A 19,203-nucleotide genomic window follows, 5' to 3' on the forward strand; every position below is an offset into this window, starting at 1 on the left:
GAAACAAAACTAAAGTTTTCTATAATTTTTTCTTACCTGATTATTGATTGATTTTCAGTAGCATAGCACCATATAAACCACCTTACAATGGGAAGAGTTGATTTTATATGCAGTTAGAAATACCTTAAAGGAGAACTCCGGTCAATTTTAACATTGAGCTCAATTTTTAGTAAATTTGGAGTGCTGTCAATACATAGAACAACGACAAAAATCGGTGTTGCCTACACCGTGTTATCCTCTTTTTAAAATTTGCACCCTATTGACTTGAATGGGGTCTAATTTTAAACCTGCTTTTATTTCTCTTATCATCCTTGATGTGTCATACAAGTGCCCAGCCATGTTGAGTGATTCCTTCAGAGTGAACACGAGTGAATCTGACTGCAGTAGATGTGAAAGATATGAATAAAAATTATGTTATTTCAGCCAGCGCAAATACCTGTATTTAATTCCTGTTTTCGGTCGAAGTCCAAAGTAGTCGATTGTCGAGTTCACGCGCATAGGTTTAGTTATTTAGATCACGCGCGTGAACTCGACAATCGACTACTTTGACAGGATAAACACAGGAATTAAATACAGGTATGTGCGCTGGCTGATATAACATAATTTTTATTAATTGAGCTCAATGTTAAAATTGACCAGAGTTCTCCTTTAATATGCTTTAAACAATATGATTTTAGTTTCAAATTTACAAGCCATTTACCTATTCTTTTTATACTGTATGTAAGATAGAAAGTGTTTTTCACAGCTTTTAACCACCTTTAAAAATATATATAATTTTTTAAAGTACAAATATTCCATGTAATCTTTAATACAAGGTCATAAAATGAGTATAAATGTTGAGAAATATTCTTTCAAATACTAAATGAAGTTTAGCATGTCAAACATGTCAGCTACCCGTATTTTTAGTCTACATCACAGTCCCTTTGTGGCACAGCCCACAGCCTTCCACTTCTATATATGAATTTGACCTCGCACTCTAAACCGTCGGTCTTGACTTTAAAGCAGCAGCCTTCATCCCTGAGCTGAGCGGAGTGTCTCTGAGCCAGCGCCTGTAGCTCATCCCAGCTGCCACTCTCTCCCTCTCTGACCCACACTTTCCCACCTACCTCGACCAGAACGTTGCCACCGCACCACTGCATGTCGCGCAGCCCCTCTGCCTTGAGCAGATACATGCATGCGCAGCGTGGCGTGCACACCTTAAAACGTCCTCTCTCCTCTTCATAGCAGAGGCAATGCAGCCGTACCAGGAAGGAAGTGGGTTCTGATGTGATAAAACGCAAGACCTCCTCCATCCCATTATCGATGGCGACAGGCCCGTGAACCCTGTTAACAGAAAACAGCTTTGCGGGGCCGATTATCCGTACCGATTCCAGAATGAACTGGAAGTTGTGTTGCTCTCCGAGTTGTAAGTAGCTTTGCAATTCGGATAGGGTCTCCTGGTGCAGCTGCATGAGAGAGCCCAGGCCCAGCTGCGCAGGATTAAACTCCAGCACAGAAAGCAAGCGATGTCGGACTCCAGCGTCAAAGGCTTCGGAGTTAAAAGCAGGATTTGACAAGACAAAACGCACGTGTTGAGTGACTGTAGCAATGGAGGCGTTTGAAAAGTCAATGGTGGTTCGTGTGGGCTGCACCACTTCTAGGACACGTGCGATACGAACACAAGCCTCCATATACTGTCTACCTAGAGGGGTTGCATCCTGGTCTGAGATGGATGGAACCATGCTGCTAAGAGCTTTACGGATGACCCGTGCAGAGACGCCCTGGAAGGAAGTGACCCGGTGAAGCCGGCTGGGCCTGCAGGAAAACAGCCCCTCGACGGAAGAGGACAGCTGGAGGCCTTCCTGGAGGGGATGCAGGTCTCGTAGCACCTGAGCGAGGACTCTCACGCTTTGCAGCAGACTCTCAGCGTCTCCTTCAGTCCAGCACTGCTCCACTTCCTGCAGCAAAGCAGCCTCCACTCTGCCGCTGGCGCTCAGCTGCTCGATCATGCCTATTATGCCTCCGCTAGGCTTCGCCTCGGGCTCCTCAAGAACCTCTGCCATGCAGTCCCACACCAGAAAACTGAATATGGCCCACACCGTGCGCTGATCCGTGCAGTCACCAGGACACAAATGGTCCCAGCTGCGTAAGTGGTCCTGATCGTGCAGGTGGTCCCAGCTGTGCAGGTGACTGTGGATCCCACTGCGGAGGAGAGTCTCAGCCTTTTGCAGCAGCCTTAACAGCAGACACCCCCTCTCAGAGAGCTGGACCCCTACAGATGACATTTATGTTGGTTTCATGTAGTTATGAAAAACTTTTAAGCCATTTTCAATAAAAGATTAAATGTATTGTCGTGTGGTGTAACTATCAAATAAAAAAAAGTAACAATACATGCACATGTTAATCATTATTTTAAAAAAAATTAAATATATTTCTCAAGGTTTATATGTATATATTTTATTATAGTATGTAATTATTATATTTTCTGAAAAAATTATAAAAGATTATGCCAACCTACTTAAGGTTTCTTCTCAAGGTTTCTTTAATGAGACCTCATATCAGGACAGTTGACATTTGTGACTATACCCTTTTTATTTATTTATTAGAAATTAATCATAAGAGGCATATTCAAATCATATGTATTGCATGTAAATGATCCAGACAAAAAAAAAATGTGTCATGTCATTGACCCATAATCACTAGACCTTTCTAAAGATAAAATCTTTTTTTAATTTAGAGAAAGACTTGTCTGTTGGAAACAGTAAAGGAAGAAGAAGAAAATACTTTGTATCTGGTTTGGTAAAAGATGCACTCTAAAAGTCACACAGGTTTGGAACCACATGAGGATGAGACAATGATGACAGAATTTAAGTACTTTCTTCTGTGGAACACAAAAGAACATATTTTGAAGAATGTTGGTAACCAAACAGTTTTGGTGACCATTGACTTCCCTTGTATAAACACATTTCTCCAAATATCTTCTTTTATAATCCACAGAAGAAAGAAAGTCATACAGGTTTGGAACGACATGAGGGTGAATAAATGATAGAATTTAAATTTTAGGTGAATTATGCCTTTAAAATAAGATTAACACCAAAGAATTATGGATCAAACAGAATCTGAGTTCGAGCCCAAGATGGATCTCTGGATTGGATTGGCCATGACTTACACTGAGGGCTGAGTTCCGCCACTCTGCTCAGTAATCTGCCCGCGTCCTGCGTCTTCTCCATGTACAGGGACACTAGAGCTTCAAGCTGGGCTGAGTCTTCTATTGCGACGCCTTCGAGAAGGTATTCTCTGACCGTCCGACGAGGCAAACCCACCGCCACACCAACCTCACAGACATTAAACCTAATCTCATCCCCCACAGTCAAGCCCAGCTGAGCCATGACCTGCTGCAGGCCTCCTGATGGAAACAAGACCAGACATGGACAACGTCAGTTCGGCATTCGTTACACTGGAATGCGATAGGGGTGTGGGGGGACCTCCGTCCAATTTCACCCCAGCTGTGTACGCCATTGATTTTGGAAACCAAACCAAATTTTGGTTACCTCTGAGCAAATTTACACGCCATATTCAGTATATTTCTTACCACAAGTCAATCTCTCATATTTTTCAATAAAATGAGTAATGTTGAAATATGAATCACCTGACAGAGGTAAAGCTGCCCTCAATTGACCTCTGGTTTCCTCCACTGCTATTTGCACACTGTTGCCTTCAGACTCTTTATCAAGGTCTTCCACCAAACTATTCACTGAAAAATGCAAAAGAAAATTTTAAAACAGGTGACTGATTTTTCTAGATGAAATAACATTAAGAATTCTAACAGATGCTTATTACTTTTTATGTGGCACAATAATAATAATAATTTTAATACTGACCATTAAGTTCCTCGGCTAGCTGTTTGTCCTCATTTTGTAGCGCTGTGTAAAAGCTCTTGCATGCTTTTTCTCCTTTCTTCAGGCAGATGGACAGCAGGGTTTTTGCTTGCTGGGTTGGGATAGGTATGGCTTCGATATTCTCCAACTCCAACTGAGTCAGAATGCCTTTGGAGAAGAGATCGTAGGAGACCGGAAGAACAGAGCAGCCCAAGCGTGAGCTCAGAACACTAAGCAGAGCCTGTAGATGACGTTCTGCGTGGAGACGTGACAATGGTGAGGGCTGGGAGACATTTACATGAACATTTAGTAAAAGAGAAAATGCTCAGAATATGTAACGGCCTACCTGTTGGACTTTGCTGAACAACTGTTGTTTGGGACTGATCTAATATGAGAGCACAAAACGTTTCAGTATTTACATCACGCTACTGCATTTGCGCTTTAAGACAGAGTGCAACTTTATGCATGATATAGCATACCTTCTTCTGTCAACCAGGTTCGTAGACGCGGGTAATGTCTCTTGCATTTCCTCAGACACTCCATGAATCTAGAGGCACCGTTTTCGTCCATCTGAGCGTCAACAATCTCTAGAAGTTTTCGGGCTTTGTTGGGCGGCGTTCGCTCAGCATCAATTTCATAACAGTTTTCTCTAGAGAGCAGCCCTACAGATATAACACAGTCTAGCAGAGGACCCAGGTGATACAGGGCATCCACCAGAAGCATCTGTGAAGACAGGAGCCTTGCCTTCATAGCTGGCTTCTCCTCTGGTCCTGTAGGGAGAGGGGGGTAAGATGAGCCATTTATATATACAGTATATATAGTGGGGGAAATACTACGGCATGTTTTGCTTGGGGATCATCAAATAGGCTACTTATTTCATTTGATCAAATCCTAATCAATTTACAACCTTAAATATAATGTGTTTTTCTGGATTTTTGGTTAATATTCTGTCTCTATCCGTTAAAACTAACCTACCATAAATATGATAGACCCTTCATTTCTTTGTAAGTGGGCAAACTTAACTAAATCAGCAGGGGATCGATCAAATAATGATGATTTATGAAATAAATGACTATTTGAAATAACTTTATATGATAATTTAATGAATAATAATTTTATAATCACTCTCCGAAAATAATTAAATAAGATTAAAATACAGTTTAAATACAATTTATATAAAATGTTCGGAGTAGGGACAGAGATAGATAGATAAATAGATAGATAGATAGATAGATAGATAGATAGATAGATAGATAGATAGATAGATAGATAGATAGATAGATAGATAATATCAACATGTAACTTACCCGAACTGTGGGGTCTCTCAGGCGAGGAAGACATCACAATATTTTATGGGCATAGTTAAAACTCATCTTCAAACTAAGAAGTTCATTCAAATGTTTCACTTTCATATTCCACGCGATGTATCCATGTCAGTTGAGTTGATAGAATCCTGACGCGCTGAGACAGAAGAATCGACGATGACAAACGCACTCGCTATGTAAAAAAAAAAAATGGTTTACTTATAGTTTAATCAATACATCGGCTAAACGCCAACGGTTTTCATGAAGTGCATCGAAGAGTTCCTCAGTGTACCACTTCCTGGAAGTGGTGAGCCAGTGACAGCTTCAAGTTTGAATCAAGTCAGTCAACAAAGTTTTATATTCACAATCAACAGTTAAAATCTCAGCTCCCACGTTCATTAAAGATTAATTTGAAAATGAATCCTTAATGAACGTGGGGGTTTTGAGTGGAGAGTCTGATTTTAAGATTACAGTCTCAGGACTGAAACGTTGAATTTAAAGGTCCCATGACATGGAGTTATTTTATTGTTTTATAATGTTTCCTGAGTTGGCCTTATAATGTTAGTATGTTTTTTTTTTTTAGATAAAAAATAGTCAAATAAAAGGCATTTTTCCTAGTCTGATTTTAGCCTCTGATTTGAAGGCTCTGTGTGAAGGGGCGTGTCTGTTGTGAGATTCAACCGGCCACTGCTGTGATTGGCTGACCTGCTTGCATATGAAATAGCTACGTATTACATGTGAAACTCTCTCGAATACTTTTACTACAGCTATTATACGTTTTTACTATTACAGCTATCGAGATTAACTATTCGTGAGAAGTTTTTTAAAGTATTTAGATCTATTCCCATCACATACGATGTTGCCGTGATGAGCATTGAGCAGATGAGAGTGAATTGGGATATATTTCCTTTTTGTAGCTGCCTTCATCCACATCTTTGAACAGGGCATCTTAGGAAAATGGGCCAGAAGCAGTACAAGGACATCTGCAGCAACCAATGCTTGAGGATTGGTTTTCCATTCACTGAAGAACAATTTTTGTGTCTGCTTCTTCACGGAGAGCTCATCTTATATCTTATCTTACCTGTCCTTTGATATTGATGGAGTTCATGTTAAGCCTTCGTCATCTATTCGTAACCTTGGTGTCTTGATCGACTCAACTCTATATTTTGGCTCTCATATTCTTCTCTTGTTAAAAACTCTTTTTTTCCATCTTCATAATAATGCACGTCTATGATCTTCTCTCACTTTAGCTGATGCTGAAACCTTAATTCATGCATTAATCACATAACGTCTGGATTTTTGCAATGCTCTATTTCTTGGTCTGCAAAAAACGTATTGCAAGATTACGGTATGTTCAAAACTTCAAGAGTTCTCACCTCCACCAGGCGTTCTGCTCACATTACTCCTCTGCTTCATGATTTTCACTGGCTACCCGTGGCCTCACGAATTCACTTTAAGGTATATTGCTTCTCACGTTTAAGGCATTAAATGGTCTTGCACCCCCATATCTGTCTGATCTACTTTACTCTTACTGCCCTGCCCTGTCCCCTAGATTAGCTGAACTTGGTTTATTGTCCATCCCTTGTTTCCGGTTGTCTACTGGTGGAAGGTCATTTAGTTTTCTTAAATTATAATATTGATTCTATAAACAACGATAAGAGGTCATTTTCGGCTTTCTCCGGCTCCCTGCATCGGGTGTAATGCGAAACCGGAAGTGTCTAACCGCACACTCGCTGTTCGAAAATCAAACATGGCGGCCACGTGCAAGTCCATTGCCTCCTGTGAAATGTCTCCTACTGTGACAGCTGCCATAGCGCCTGTCACCGAATGCTGACTGTTAGTCCGAGTGAGTGGAGGGGGCGTGGCATCAGAAAATGCACGTTCATCGAGGCCAGCTCTGTTTTGGCCCAAGCTGAGGAAACAGTTGTCTTGAAATGTTTTGACCATACAAAACTTTGGGAAGTTGTGTCGGCGCATTTCCAGAGAAAATTAAATTAACCCATTGTGTCTTCAGAGGCTCGGATGAAGGAACTAAAAAATACTTTTATGTTCATTTGTACATCCAAACACTGAGCAACTGCCATGCTTCGCTCGTTTGCAAACCATGATGTCTCTGAGGAAAAACCAATATCGCGCTCGCGTAGCTCATTTTCTCATGGGCGGGCCAAATTCTCTGGGCGGGCAAAGCAGAGAAAGGGGAGGTAACCTTTCCCCTGTATGACGTCATACGGGGAAGATTCAAGATCAGCCCGTCTGAGATTTCATTTTCTCAAAGGCAGAGAAAGATAGCCAAAGCTCGGTTTACACCGATTGGAATTTCTAGCCACTGGGGGACCATATACAGGCTAGGGGAACTCATATTAATGTTAAAAAACCTCAGAAAGTGAAAATTTCATGTCATGGGACCTTTAATTATATGTGACTCTTTAACTTTAATTTATAACTTTAGTTTATATAATCTGTTATTGCCTAGGAATAAAATACAGTTCACTATAAACACATTTGTTGCAGCCGGGGCATTGTAACACTGTAAGTTGAAACAATGGAATAAGATGTTATCGCCTATTCTATGTAAACTGTAAAACATTATTTATGAAACAAAATTCATTCATCTGCAAAAATATAAGCCTACAAACAAATAATATTGGCCAAATAATATTGCAATGAATACATTGTATAAATGTAGGCTATAACGTTTAAAACACATGAAGCAATTTACCAATACAAAAATATTTGTGTATATTTTTATATTTAATATAACTATTTTGCTTTTTAATCAGCAACTATCACCTTACAGCATTAGGTGATCAACAAGTTATGTTAGGTATTGTTAACTAAACCTATTTAAAAAAAGATTCAGTAATATAGAAAATGAAGCTGAAATAAAATATAAATAAACAAGAAATGTTGCCTTGGCAACTAAATGAAAATAATAAGTTGAAGTGCTAGAATTACTAAAACTGAAATAAAAATAACTTAATAGCCTAAAACCCCAATTTTTAACCCCCCCAAAATAAGCTTACAAAAATTTCAGCTGAAAATAACATATAAATGCTAATTCAAAATGTTAATAAATTCTATAATAATATAGCTAAATAATACTAAAACCACACTTCCTTGCAGCTCTCGATTGGTTACCGAAGCTAAGCATGCCAGCAGTGAAGAAGACTGCAGGAAGAGATGAGGCCAGCAGGGGGCGCTTCCCATGTGGTCTATGGGGTTCCTGCCCCAGTGTTGTAAATTATGGCGAAACACTTTTTACATGTGGAAAAAAAAGGCGGCGTCCATGGGATGTGACATTAGGCTCCTTGTGGTGATTGAGAGGAGTTCTCTACTCTCTTTTAATCAGTTTGAATGGAAATGTCAGGTAATGATTGCAGAATTTTGATTGAATACATGTTGTGCTTTAGGAACGAATCCATTTCCGCTTCCAACTTAATATCAATATCCCACAGCTTCCACTGCGCCTTATACCAGGGGGGCACTTCACTGATCACTACCCAATGTAATATGTCCAAGTGGTTTTTGGAAGGGAGGGGGTATCTGAGGGATATGAGGAGGAGTAAATATTGAACAAAGTAACTGTGTGCTCTCATAAAGTGGTTGGGAATAGCAGTGCAAAATGGCAGGTTAGGGGTCGTCACGGAAACCCTTCATACACAGGGTGGGGCCCATTGTGGCAAGAACGGTCGAGTGGAGGAGAGGCTGAATGGAGGATTAATCCCACACCAGTGCATCTCAATGCTCCGTTCCCACCAAGAGCCAAGAGCTCATTCCCATGTGCTGGTCTTTATTTCATCCATTCAGGAGTCAATAGGTCTGCTTCACCCCCAACCTCCACTCACACACATACACTTATGAACACTGAAAAAACATTGCAGTCCATATAAATGAACATATGCACACATAAGTGTGTTTACAATTCATTATAATAACTGATTAATTATTATTAGCAATATTAAATCATTTTTATTCATCCTAAAAAACAAGTGAGCTCCTAATGAAATGGTAAAGTCAACACATTTTAGTCTTTATACTTTCTCACTCTTGAAAACGCATGAATTCCTAAACTTGGGGCCTCAGTAACACCCTTCACCTCCCATTTTCAAACACTCAAAACCACGCAGGGTTAAATACACATTCATTCATGTTCACATACCCACGTATTCATCGGCACACTTGTTTAAAACAATGAGGAGCTCTTATAATGAGTAGGGGGGGATGGGGCTGACTGGTTCTTCTTTAACACATTTAAATCTACACCCACTTCACCTTCATGAAGAGCCACAACACCCTCTCACTTCCCTCACATTTTCTCTTTCATCAGCAGCACTTGACGCAATATCCTCTGTGGCAAGAGTGACACACAGGAAACTCTGATGGAAGGTTTGGTCACTCATACGAGCTTGGAGGAGCAGATGTCTTTGACATTTGCCTGATTTGTCAATATTAGCATATTTCATGGTAATGCTAATGTGTACAAGGAAACATTTACGGACTTGGCTATAATGTATAGTTTGTGAGAATTAATCGAGATTTTATTTTATTTTATTTTAGTTGATCTCTTCGACTCTCACTTCCCTCTGTCTTTCTGTCAATACTCTTATTCCCATCATGATGGCGACAGTCTGAATATTAAGTTAATGTCAGTCGCCAGAAGAGGGCGGTAGAAACTCTGTTGTGCTTTTTGGAAAATCATAGTTGTGCATGTGATTTATAAGGGGAATTTTGCTCCGTTTTTTCATGCTCTCACCTTAAGTTTGTTTTATAGTTCCCTTATTATCTTTATCGTTTGTATTTGTGTAGTTGGTATGATATAAGCATTACTTTATCACAAACAGTAGAGAATGGCGCTAACAACGTCAAAGTCACGAGTTTGCATTTAATTCCAGTCTTCAGTTCCAAATGTAAATAATACTTTCGGATAGTTGCTGTATATTTAATCTATTACCATTTCAAACATCATTTTGCTAACTGTTTTATACACTACTGTTCAAAAGTTTGTAATCATTAAGATTTTAAATGTTATTGATAGATGTTTCTTATGTTTAGCAAGGCTGCGTTTAATATTGTTAAGTATTATTACAATTTAAAAGAAAAAAAAATGTTTATGTAATTTATTCCTGTGATGGCAAAGTTGAATTTTCAGCATCATTACTGTAGTCTTCAGTCAATATTGGAAATAGAATTTTTTTAATACTATGAATGTCTTTACTTTTGAGAAATTGAATGCACCCTTGCTGAGAAAAAAAAAAGCATTAATGTCTTTTAGAAAATTACTTACCCCAAACTTTTGAATAGTAGTATTTCACAGTTCTGATCAAATTCAAATGAAGTAGGCCTATATCTTTCCGTCTGAAGATAGTTCTTGATGTTACAGAACTTGGTCAACAGGTGTTTCAAGTCATTGTTTTGTTGCTATATTTTTGGCGTTTATCAGTAGTACTGAATTTGATTTTGATATTATATTTTAAATTGTGTTTATTTATAATTGTACTTTTTCCTCTTGTTTGTTACATGTGAAGTTCTGTGTAGATGCTCTTGAATGTTCTGTCCTGAAGGTGTTTGTATACAACATCAAAAGTTTTAGCAGTTCAGATACTCTGAATTGACCAATCAGAAGCCACCAAGTGAACTGTGGCCTTGTAAAAATCTGTTGTATAAAGTTAGTATGTAATGATTTCTTTATATTAATAAGTCTTGTAAACCATCTTAATGCATGAACAAACAAATTGTGTTCAGTAGTGTAGCTTGTGCGTTATAGATATCATAAACCAAACAGAGACGCTTGAATTGTGTAATGTTTGTACCCAGAAGCATATGTCGTACAGTTTACTCCCACATATCTGATTGTGTGTGTGAGAGGAGTGCATGAATTTGCGTGTGTGTCCAGGCAAGTGTCCGCCGCAGCTGTGCGGAGCTGTGATCTGAGGCCGGCTTTTGCTTGCTGTGAAAATATTATTGCAAGTGTTTATTATTACAGCACTGAGAGACAGTGGGAGTGTTGTGTGCCGTGCGGGCCAGCGAAAAGGGGGTGTAGACCAGGAGTGTGTGAGAGGAAGGAGGGGTTTTTATGCTCGTTCCTACTGTTCCCACCGACCGGCCCCCAGCGAGGCACGGTGCATTGTGGGTAGTGGGGAGGCCCATTGGAGTTGATTAGTTCCGGCTGAGTCTCGGATAGAGTTCTGACAGGCCGGAGAAACGGGCTCACAGCGTGAACGGCCCCCTCCTCACACACACCCTTGCCCTCTCCAGCAGACAATAGAAGCAGCATGACAAGAGCTTTTTAAAACACTCCATACACTCCACTCTTCTGTCTGTCACACAAATGTGGACACACACACCCTATAACTATATCATATTATGCACAACACAGCTAGCTTGACAAGAGCTTTGTAAAGTCTTCTGATTGTGAGCATCACTATTACAATTAAACATACTTTGGTGGGGGATTTTAACAAACGCATAACTCTATGTATTCAACTTTAGCATTTAACTTGTCATGCGCATGCATTACAGAGATGAAAGACAACTAAAAGCATGCAACTTGTGGTGTGCATGAGGTGTGCGATTCTTTTTCTAAGTGATTAGAATGAAGAAAACGATGCATTGGCTCCAAAGAGGCCATTATGGTAAATATAGAAATAATATAAATTTAAAAAGAAAATACAGTAAATCTCTGTATATGGTGTTTGATGTCACAGAAAATTCCCATGATGCAAAGGCAATCACAGCTAGTGACCACATAGACAAATGTCTACAAAAAACACAACTACAAATTGTAGTTGGTTACTGATTCCAGATTACATGACAAAAATTGTAGTTGTAATCCATTATATTTTTACACTACTTTTTGATTACTTTTAACCTTACACGTTTAGCCTATCACATTTATTTGAGAATAATCTTGTACCATATTGATATAAAAATACAAAGCGTGAAGTGAAGTGCATTAAATATTACAATACGTCAGGGGTTCCCAAACTGAGGTTTGTGATGGACCTGCAGGTTTTTTAATTAAGTTTAATGAAAAGCTATTAATTAAATCATAAAAATTAAAAATTAAAAATAATATTTAAAAAATAAACAATCAAAATAAAACACTTTATTCTTATTTTTATTATTATGGACCTAATTTTATTATTGACTGAACTTATTCACTTCAAGTCTCTGGGGCTACTTGAAGTAAATATATTATGTCAAAGAGGTTAGGCCTGCATTGTATGTAAATATGAAATGACTTAATTCATGTAAATAATGAAATTAATGTGTACATTTTAATGTGTTTGAAAGACAAAAATACTTCCATAGAGAGTAAAACATGGTTACAATGTTCAATGGGTGATAATTCAAATAATAATTAATGTGTTCACCAGGAGCTGATTAGATGCAATGTTGAGAAAACACTTTTGAAAACACAAAGTTTCTGTAAACAGTGATCAAATGCCACGTGCGTCTCAGTTTTCAGTGATAGTCACATGACTAGTGGGTGGTCTACAATTCCACAAACCTGGAAGAACATCTCAACAGATATAAGCAGGAGACTTTTATAAAAAAGAAAGTAGTAGGGTAGTATAAGTAGTAGGGTGAATCAATGCATTATTAAGAATGTACTGCCATTTTGAGAAGAATATGTAATCAATCAATAAAAAGGTAACTGTGGTCTGTAGTATTTTAAAACGTAACAATCTAATTACAAGTAGGCCTACTTAATTTTAGGGATCTGATCACATAATCCAGATTACATGTAATCAGTTTCTACCCAGCACTGGTAGTTGTGCGCTACAAATCATTCATATCTCTTCATCGCAATACAGTTTTGCAACTTTTGTAAGGCAAACACTTTTGTTGTACAAAATTGAACTTTTTTTTTCATTTCAAAATTTTTCCCCTCTACAGAGCACATATGTGTGCCCTATCGGATCATCAGCTCTTTTGACTCAGGCCAGTAACCTCACAGACCACCCTAGCAACACAGCATAGCAACAGAACACACCCTCGACGCCCCAGAATTTTGTGAGGTGAGTCACTCGCATTTCCTTCAAAAGATGTAAAAACTTAGTTTACATTGTAAAATTGTCGAACTGTAAACAGAGCTTCATCAAATACACCATTCAAACCTGTAGCTTCAAGTGCTTCCTGTGACATCCCAACACTGGCTTCCTTGAGCACTTGACGCACAAACACATATTTCAGGAGTGAAACGTGTAATCCTCAACTCTGTTTATATAGCCAGTTACTGCAAACCACTATATAGAGCAAACTCAACACAACACTCCAAACCTCCTCTAAAAAATAACATCCCCTCACAAACAGCAACACATCGCAACCGCACAATGTAGCTAACCAGCTCTAAACCACACCGCTTAGTTCACCCACCATGGTGCACTCCAGGGGCAAACTACATCAACACCTCCCTGCCCCGTTTTTCCTCACCTCTCTTATTTTATCTTACCTCTCTGTGCTCTCTTATTGCCCTCTCCCTGCATTCTTCTCTCTTTTCTCTCTCTCCACACATAATTGATTAAGGGCCGCTTCCATAAATCAATTTGGTATGGGCATCAGTCAGTAATGAATGGGGGAAGCCCCCCTCCGAGCGTCCAGTATTAATCTAGCACAGCAGGCTCTTCTCCTCAGAACTCTCTGTCTTTCTCTCTTTTTCTCCTTTTCTTTTTTGCGTTCACAAACACGCATACACGAATTGGACACAACTGCCAAAAACACACTCTATAAGCTCAGAGGGGAGCTGCTTCTCATCCTGGATGAAAGAGAAAGAGAAGGACGAGTGGAAAGGATGAAAAAATGAACGGACAGGCATATGAAAGAGAGAACTTGTGGCAAAAACCAGCGATGGCAGAGCAGAAAAGGAGTGATGGCAGGAGTATGCACTCAAACACACATACTCGCTCTCATTGATTCCTCACAACTAGACTCTGGAAAATGTTCCAATGAAAACCAAAACTTGTTTTCTTAAATATGTAACTTATGTTTGATAATGTTAACGCTGGGTCCTGTGGCTGTTTTACACGCACGCACAAACACACACACACACACACACACACACACACACACACACACACACACACACACACACACACACACACACACACACACACACACACACACACACACACAATGTTGGGGTGCCTCATTACAAGTAACTTGAGTTATGTAATCCGATTACTTTTTTCAAGTAGCCTAACTAAGTATTGCATTACTTTTTCAAATAATAACGGAAGTTACTCATTATTAATTTTACTTTTGGTGCAAAATGGCCTTCAAATTTGCCAAATACAGAACTTTTTTTGTGTATGTGATTAAAAACAAACAAACAAGCAAGCCCAGCCTAGGTGAGAAAAATGTATGCAAAAGTAACATAACATTACATTCCACAAAAGTAACTAAGTAACGCAATATTGTAACGCATTACTTTTAAAAGTAACTTTCCCCCAACACTGTTTATATATGTATACAAATGTATACACACACATATACCACCATTCAAAAGTTTGAAATCAGTAAGAATTGTTAAAGCAAGTATGCATATTGATACCAAGTGACAATGAAGACATTTCTAATGTAACAAAATAGTTATTTTAAACTTTCTATTCATCATAGAATCCTGAATAGAATTATTAAGGTTTCCACAAAAAATATTAATCAGGACATCCGTTTTCATCATTGATATGTCAAATGATTACCAAATCAGTATATTAGAAGGATTTCTGAAGGATCATGTGACACTGAGACTGAAGACTGGAGTAATAATGCTGAAAATCATTGTCATCACAGGAATAAATTACATTTTGAAAACATTAAAATAGAAAAAAGTTTTAAATTGTAACAATATTTCACAATATTACACATTTTCATGTATTTTTATTCATGTACTGTATTTTTAAAAAGCTGAACAGTCACAAGTTCCTCCTCTTCTTTTGCATAATAAGCATTTACAGATGCATACTTGAAAATGCACCATAAACATTGTACAATCCAGGCATTTACAGCCTACAAATACCGTACTGTGGCATGTGTGGTTACCCAGAACGCACTGGAAAATAAACAGTTTTTGATGATCAGGTAACGATTATTGTAATATTGCTCCCTATAAATAAATTATTTATTTTAATATCCATCTAGATAAGGTTAGACAGACACAGTACTAATGTTTTAGATTGACTAGTGTTGCATATTTAGAACTGACACAGATTTTCCTCCCTTTACTTTAGCCCAGTTCTTCCTTCTTTACACTTTTTTAGTTTTTTCTTCACTGCTGTTTCTCGCCTTTCACTACCTCAGTTCTCTCTTCCTCCCCATCCACCCCCGACTCTCTCAGCTGCAGAGTGTTAGCGCCGATGATAGCGTAAGCCATATAGACTTTAAAAACAGTTTGTCTTAATGAGCTCGGAGGAGGCGGGTCACAGCTGAAGCCAATTGCGAGCCCTTCCTGTCGGCATGGCTGCGGGCTCGGGGGTCACGGGGGGTCACTCCGGCCCCGTCGGCCCAACGGTCTAATCCACAGATGCATACTTACACTCATGCGGACACATCTGGTTCTGATGCAACACTCAGCCGGCTCTCAGGGTTTAGGGGAGAAAGGGAAAGGGTCACATACTTCTCAGTGTCAAAGTCAGGGCCGAAGGTGGCATGTGCTCGCGGGGGATTCCTTGATCTTTCTCCTCTTCCTCGTCGGCCGGAGCTGAGAGCAGGTGAGATCTGGATAAATCGACGTGGCAGGGCTTTGAAGGCATTGCCAGTAAAACGCGCAACTATTAACGATCGTAACTAACAAGCTGCAGGCCTCGCTGATGCACATTCTCATGGTTGTTTAATGCTTGTCTATTGCCATGTGTGCGTGCTCTTTCATGGATGCCTAAAGCTAATTCTTCACAGACCAAAGCACTATTTCATACCCCCTCACAGATCTGAAGATCAAACATTAATGTACCTGCACACATACGGTAAACATATGCAGGTTTGTTAAAGATCAGACACGCATTCACACGATGTGATTGATTCATGCGATTATGTGTTCATGCACGTTCATGGTCAGTGTTGGGGAAAGTTAGTAATGCATTACAATATTGCGTTACTCCCTAAACAATAACTAATTCCGTACTAATTAAGTGACATTTGTGTTACTTTTTCCTCACCTGAGCTGGGCTTGCTTGTTTGATTTTTAATAACAAATAAAGAAAAGTTATATTTTGGGCAAATGTAAAGGCTCTTTCACACCAAAATTGAAGTGAATAAGCCTTCTGCTGGATTGCAGAAGAATAGAACGCAGGAGATGAAAGTTCCACAATCTTAATTTAGCAATAAAAACAAAAAAAAGTACATGTTTATGGTCAAAAGCAGAGACATTTGTTAATAAAGTGAGTTTAATAAAGTGTTTCATTTAACATATTCAATTATTGTCGGTTTGCGTAATATTCTGAGTTGCATTTCACAGTTTTTATTAATTTTGAGGAATACTGAATGTATTTTTATGCAAGTGAGATGAGTAAATGCCTGTTCACATTTAGTCTACAACTACAATAACCATCATATTTACATACAGCGCACATAACACCTGATTTCTAACAAATCTGTCATCGGGAGAGCTGTCTACCGAAAACAAAGTAACTTGCATTTATTCGTATTTTCTTCGCTGATTTGGGGGGTAAAGCTGTGTAAATTATGCAAAACTTATTTAAATGTTTAAAATTAGCTGATGTGTGTAATTTCTGTATCATTAGCACCATCAAATGGACTTTTAAACAATGATTGTTTCCAAAAGGTTTTCCTTAACAATCCTCTATCTGCCATTGGTCGGCCAGACAGATAGTCCTTCCCCAAATTCACGTCATTGGCTGAGCCAGATCCCAGTCCACCTGACAACTTGCTGCCAGCCGGACTGGCATCTGGCTCAACCAATGACGTGAGTTTGGGGAAGGACTATCTGTCTGGGATGCTTAAACAAACAGAGGAATGTTTTAATAACACCACAGTGACAGTTCTCACATTTTGGGGAAATCAGCCTAATGGCTTACTTATAACATGATAAGAGAACGTTTTCTAACAATGAAAAAACACCCCAGCTTTAAAAGGAGCTGAGATTACTACACTTTTATTGGTTTCTGAAATACAAAATATGTAATAAGCAAACATGCAATGGAATGTGTGGAACTTTGGGAATGGGATTCCTATTGTGCGGAAATCTCCGGGTGCAGATTATGGCCCTGGTCATCAAAGTTTGTTCAATTAAGGTTAAAACACAATAGTCACATTAACCATCAACCATACACACATACGCATCTGAGGTGCCACTAATGAAGGCAATTGCACACCTTTGCAGGAGCTTGCATGTCTCATTCTTTACTAGTTTTGCTTCCAGATGCTCCATACACCTGAACCTATAAAACGGAGTGCGTTATGCCAGTAATTTCTGTTCTACTTCTTTACACACACACAAACATGTACACACATGGCACCATAATTGGCTCCTACTCCCTTATCGGCTCCGACTCTACACCCCCCAACCCCTAACCCCTACCCCACCCTTAACAGGCCCATAAAAGCACATCTGGAAAGTCACTCTACTCCTCTCCCCCTTTCCATCTCTCTCTCTCTTGCTCCCTCATGCAGCCGACAAGACGAACACCACAGAAAGAGGCTCTCATGAGCGCCTACAAACACAGAAATAACACTGTCAGCCTAAGTGAGACATTCTAATGAGCCATCACCACAGAGAAGCAGGCGGAGGGGGCTGTGAGAAAAAATGATACACATGCAGATAGTGTTAGCCACGATGACCGCTCTGGATCTACTGAGGTGTGATTTCATGAAGTACCATGGAGATCCACTCACCAAATTAAGGCCATTTTGGTTCATTCATGGTATAGATAAAGGACTAGTCAGTCCCCTAGTTGACGTTTTCGACATGACTTGCACTTGTGCTTGGTTATTTTTCTGCCATTTTTATATATTTTCATTCTAGATACTCCCGTTCAAAAAAAATTATATATATATTTTGCTCAGCAAGGCTGCATTTATTTGAACAAATGTACAGAAAAACTGTAATATTGTGGAATATTATTACAATTTAAAATAACTGTTTTCTGTATTTTAAAATGTAATTTATTTTGCAATGCTGAATTTTCGCATGATCCTTCAGAAATCATTTGAATATGCTGATTTGCTCAAGAAACATTTCTTATTATTATAAAAGTTGAAAACAGTTGTGCTGCTTTTTTGTGTGTGGAAACATACAACTATTTATAGCATAGAAATGCCTTTGTCGCTTTTGATCAGTTTAATACTTGCATAAAATAAAAGTATAAATAAATAATAATAAAAAAGCTATCTGACCCCAAACCTTTGAATAGTAATGTATATTTATATTGTCCAAAATATATTTAAAGAATTTTTTTTAATTTGCATTCACTTGATTGGAAATGTATTTTCTTGCACCTTCAAGTAATGTTGTAATATATATATTGGTATTTGAAGGTTTAATCCAAATGGATTTTAGTTTAAAAACCCAAGTTTGCACACTGTTTACAACATATATTTAGCATATATGAAATACATTTAGGCCAGAAAACAAAATTCCATATGGGTTGCAAATGCCTTTTCCAACATGATGATTTTCTTTCTTTTTTTCTTTTTTAATTTAAGGCAGGATTTCCTTTTAAGTTTTGTTGAGAATTGTGATTTCTTCCTTTCATTTTTCAACAAACGCCATGTCACGTCCTTATACCATCTCTGATATTGCCCAAGTTTTAGCTCTAACTCAAACACATGATCTAATTATTGGTGTTAATTTAGTATGTAACCTGTTTAAAGCATCTTTGTGCTGAAAGTGACCAGTTGTGACTGGACATATTGTACATATACACACATGTTTGAGCCACAATGTTTCTGACTCTGTTCTGTCAACTATGTTTATCCGCTCGTGGGAAATCGGAAACATCCCTGCTGGGCACGGTTCATCCACCTCAGCAAACGAAGGCTGTTCTTACTCCATATCGGAGTATTACACGTTTTTTTGTGTGTGTGAA

General features: G+C 38.7%; 1 protein-coding gene across 1 annotated transcript; it reads right to left on the bottom strand.

The window, feature by feature from the left end:
* Positions 1–562: 562 nt before the first annotated feature.
* On the bottom strand, positions 563–6,577 carry LOC306992847 (uncharacterized protein). Its single transcript, XM_079602084.1, has 8 exons — positions 6,538–6,577; positions 5,165–5,354; positions 4,337–4,627; positions 4,204–4,242; positions 3,861–4,112; positions 3,629–3,733; positions 3,149–3,385; positions 563–2,251 (listed from the first exon to the last, which is right to left on the bottom strand). The coding sequence occupies exons 2-8, from the start codon at positions 5,196–5,198 to the stop codon at positions 903–905; spliced, it is 2,307 nt and encodes a 768-aa protein (XP_079458210.1). The 5' UTR covers positions 5,199–5,354; positions 6,538–6,577; the 3' UTR covers positions 563–902.
* Between the last annotated feature and the right edge of the window lie 12,626 nt (positions 6,578–19,203).

The sequence above is a fragment of the Phoxinus phoxinus genome, assembly GCF_949152265.1.
Source record: "Phoxinus phoxinus genome assembly, chromosome: 24".
Lineage (NCBI taxonomy): Eukaryota > Metazoa > Chordata > Actinopteri > Cypriniformes > Leuciscidae > Phoxinus > Phoxinus phoxinus.

What these genes read in the sequence shown, in the direction of transcription:
- LOC306992847 (XM_079602084.1), bottom strand. Translation starts at nt 5,198, where the DNA reads ATGTCTTCCTCGCCTGAGAGACCCCACAGTTCGG. An exon ending in AACCTGGTTGACAGAAGAAG is followed by an intron (nt 4,243 to 4,336) that starts GTATGCTATATC and finishes CTCTCATATTAG; the next exon opens with ATCAGTCCCAAACAACAGTT. An exon ending in TGTTCAGCAAAGTCCAACAG is followed by an intron (nt 4,113 to 4,203) that starts GTAGGCCGTTAC and finishes GTCTCCACGCAG; the next exon opens with AACGTCATCTACAGGCTCTG.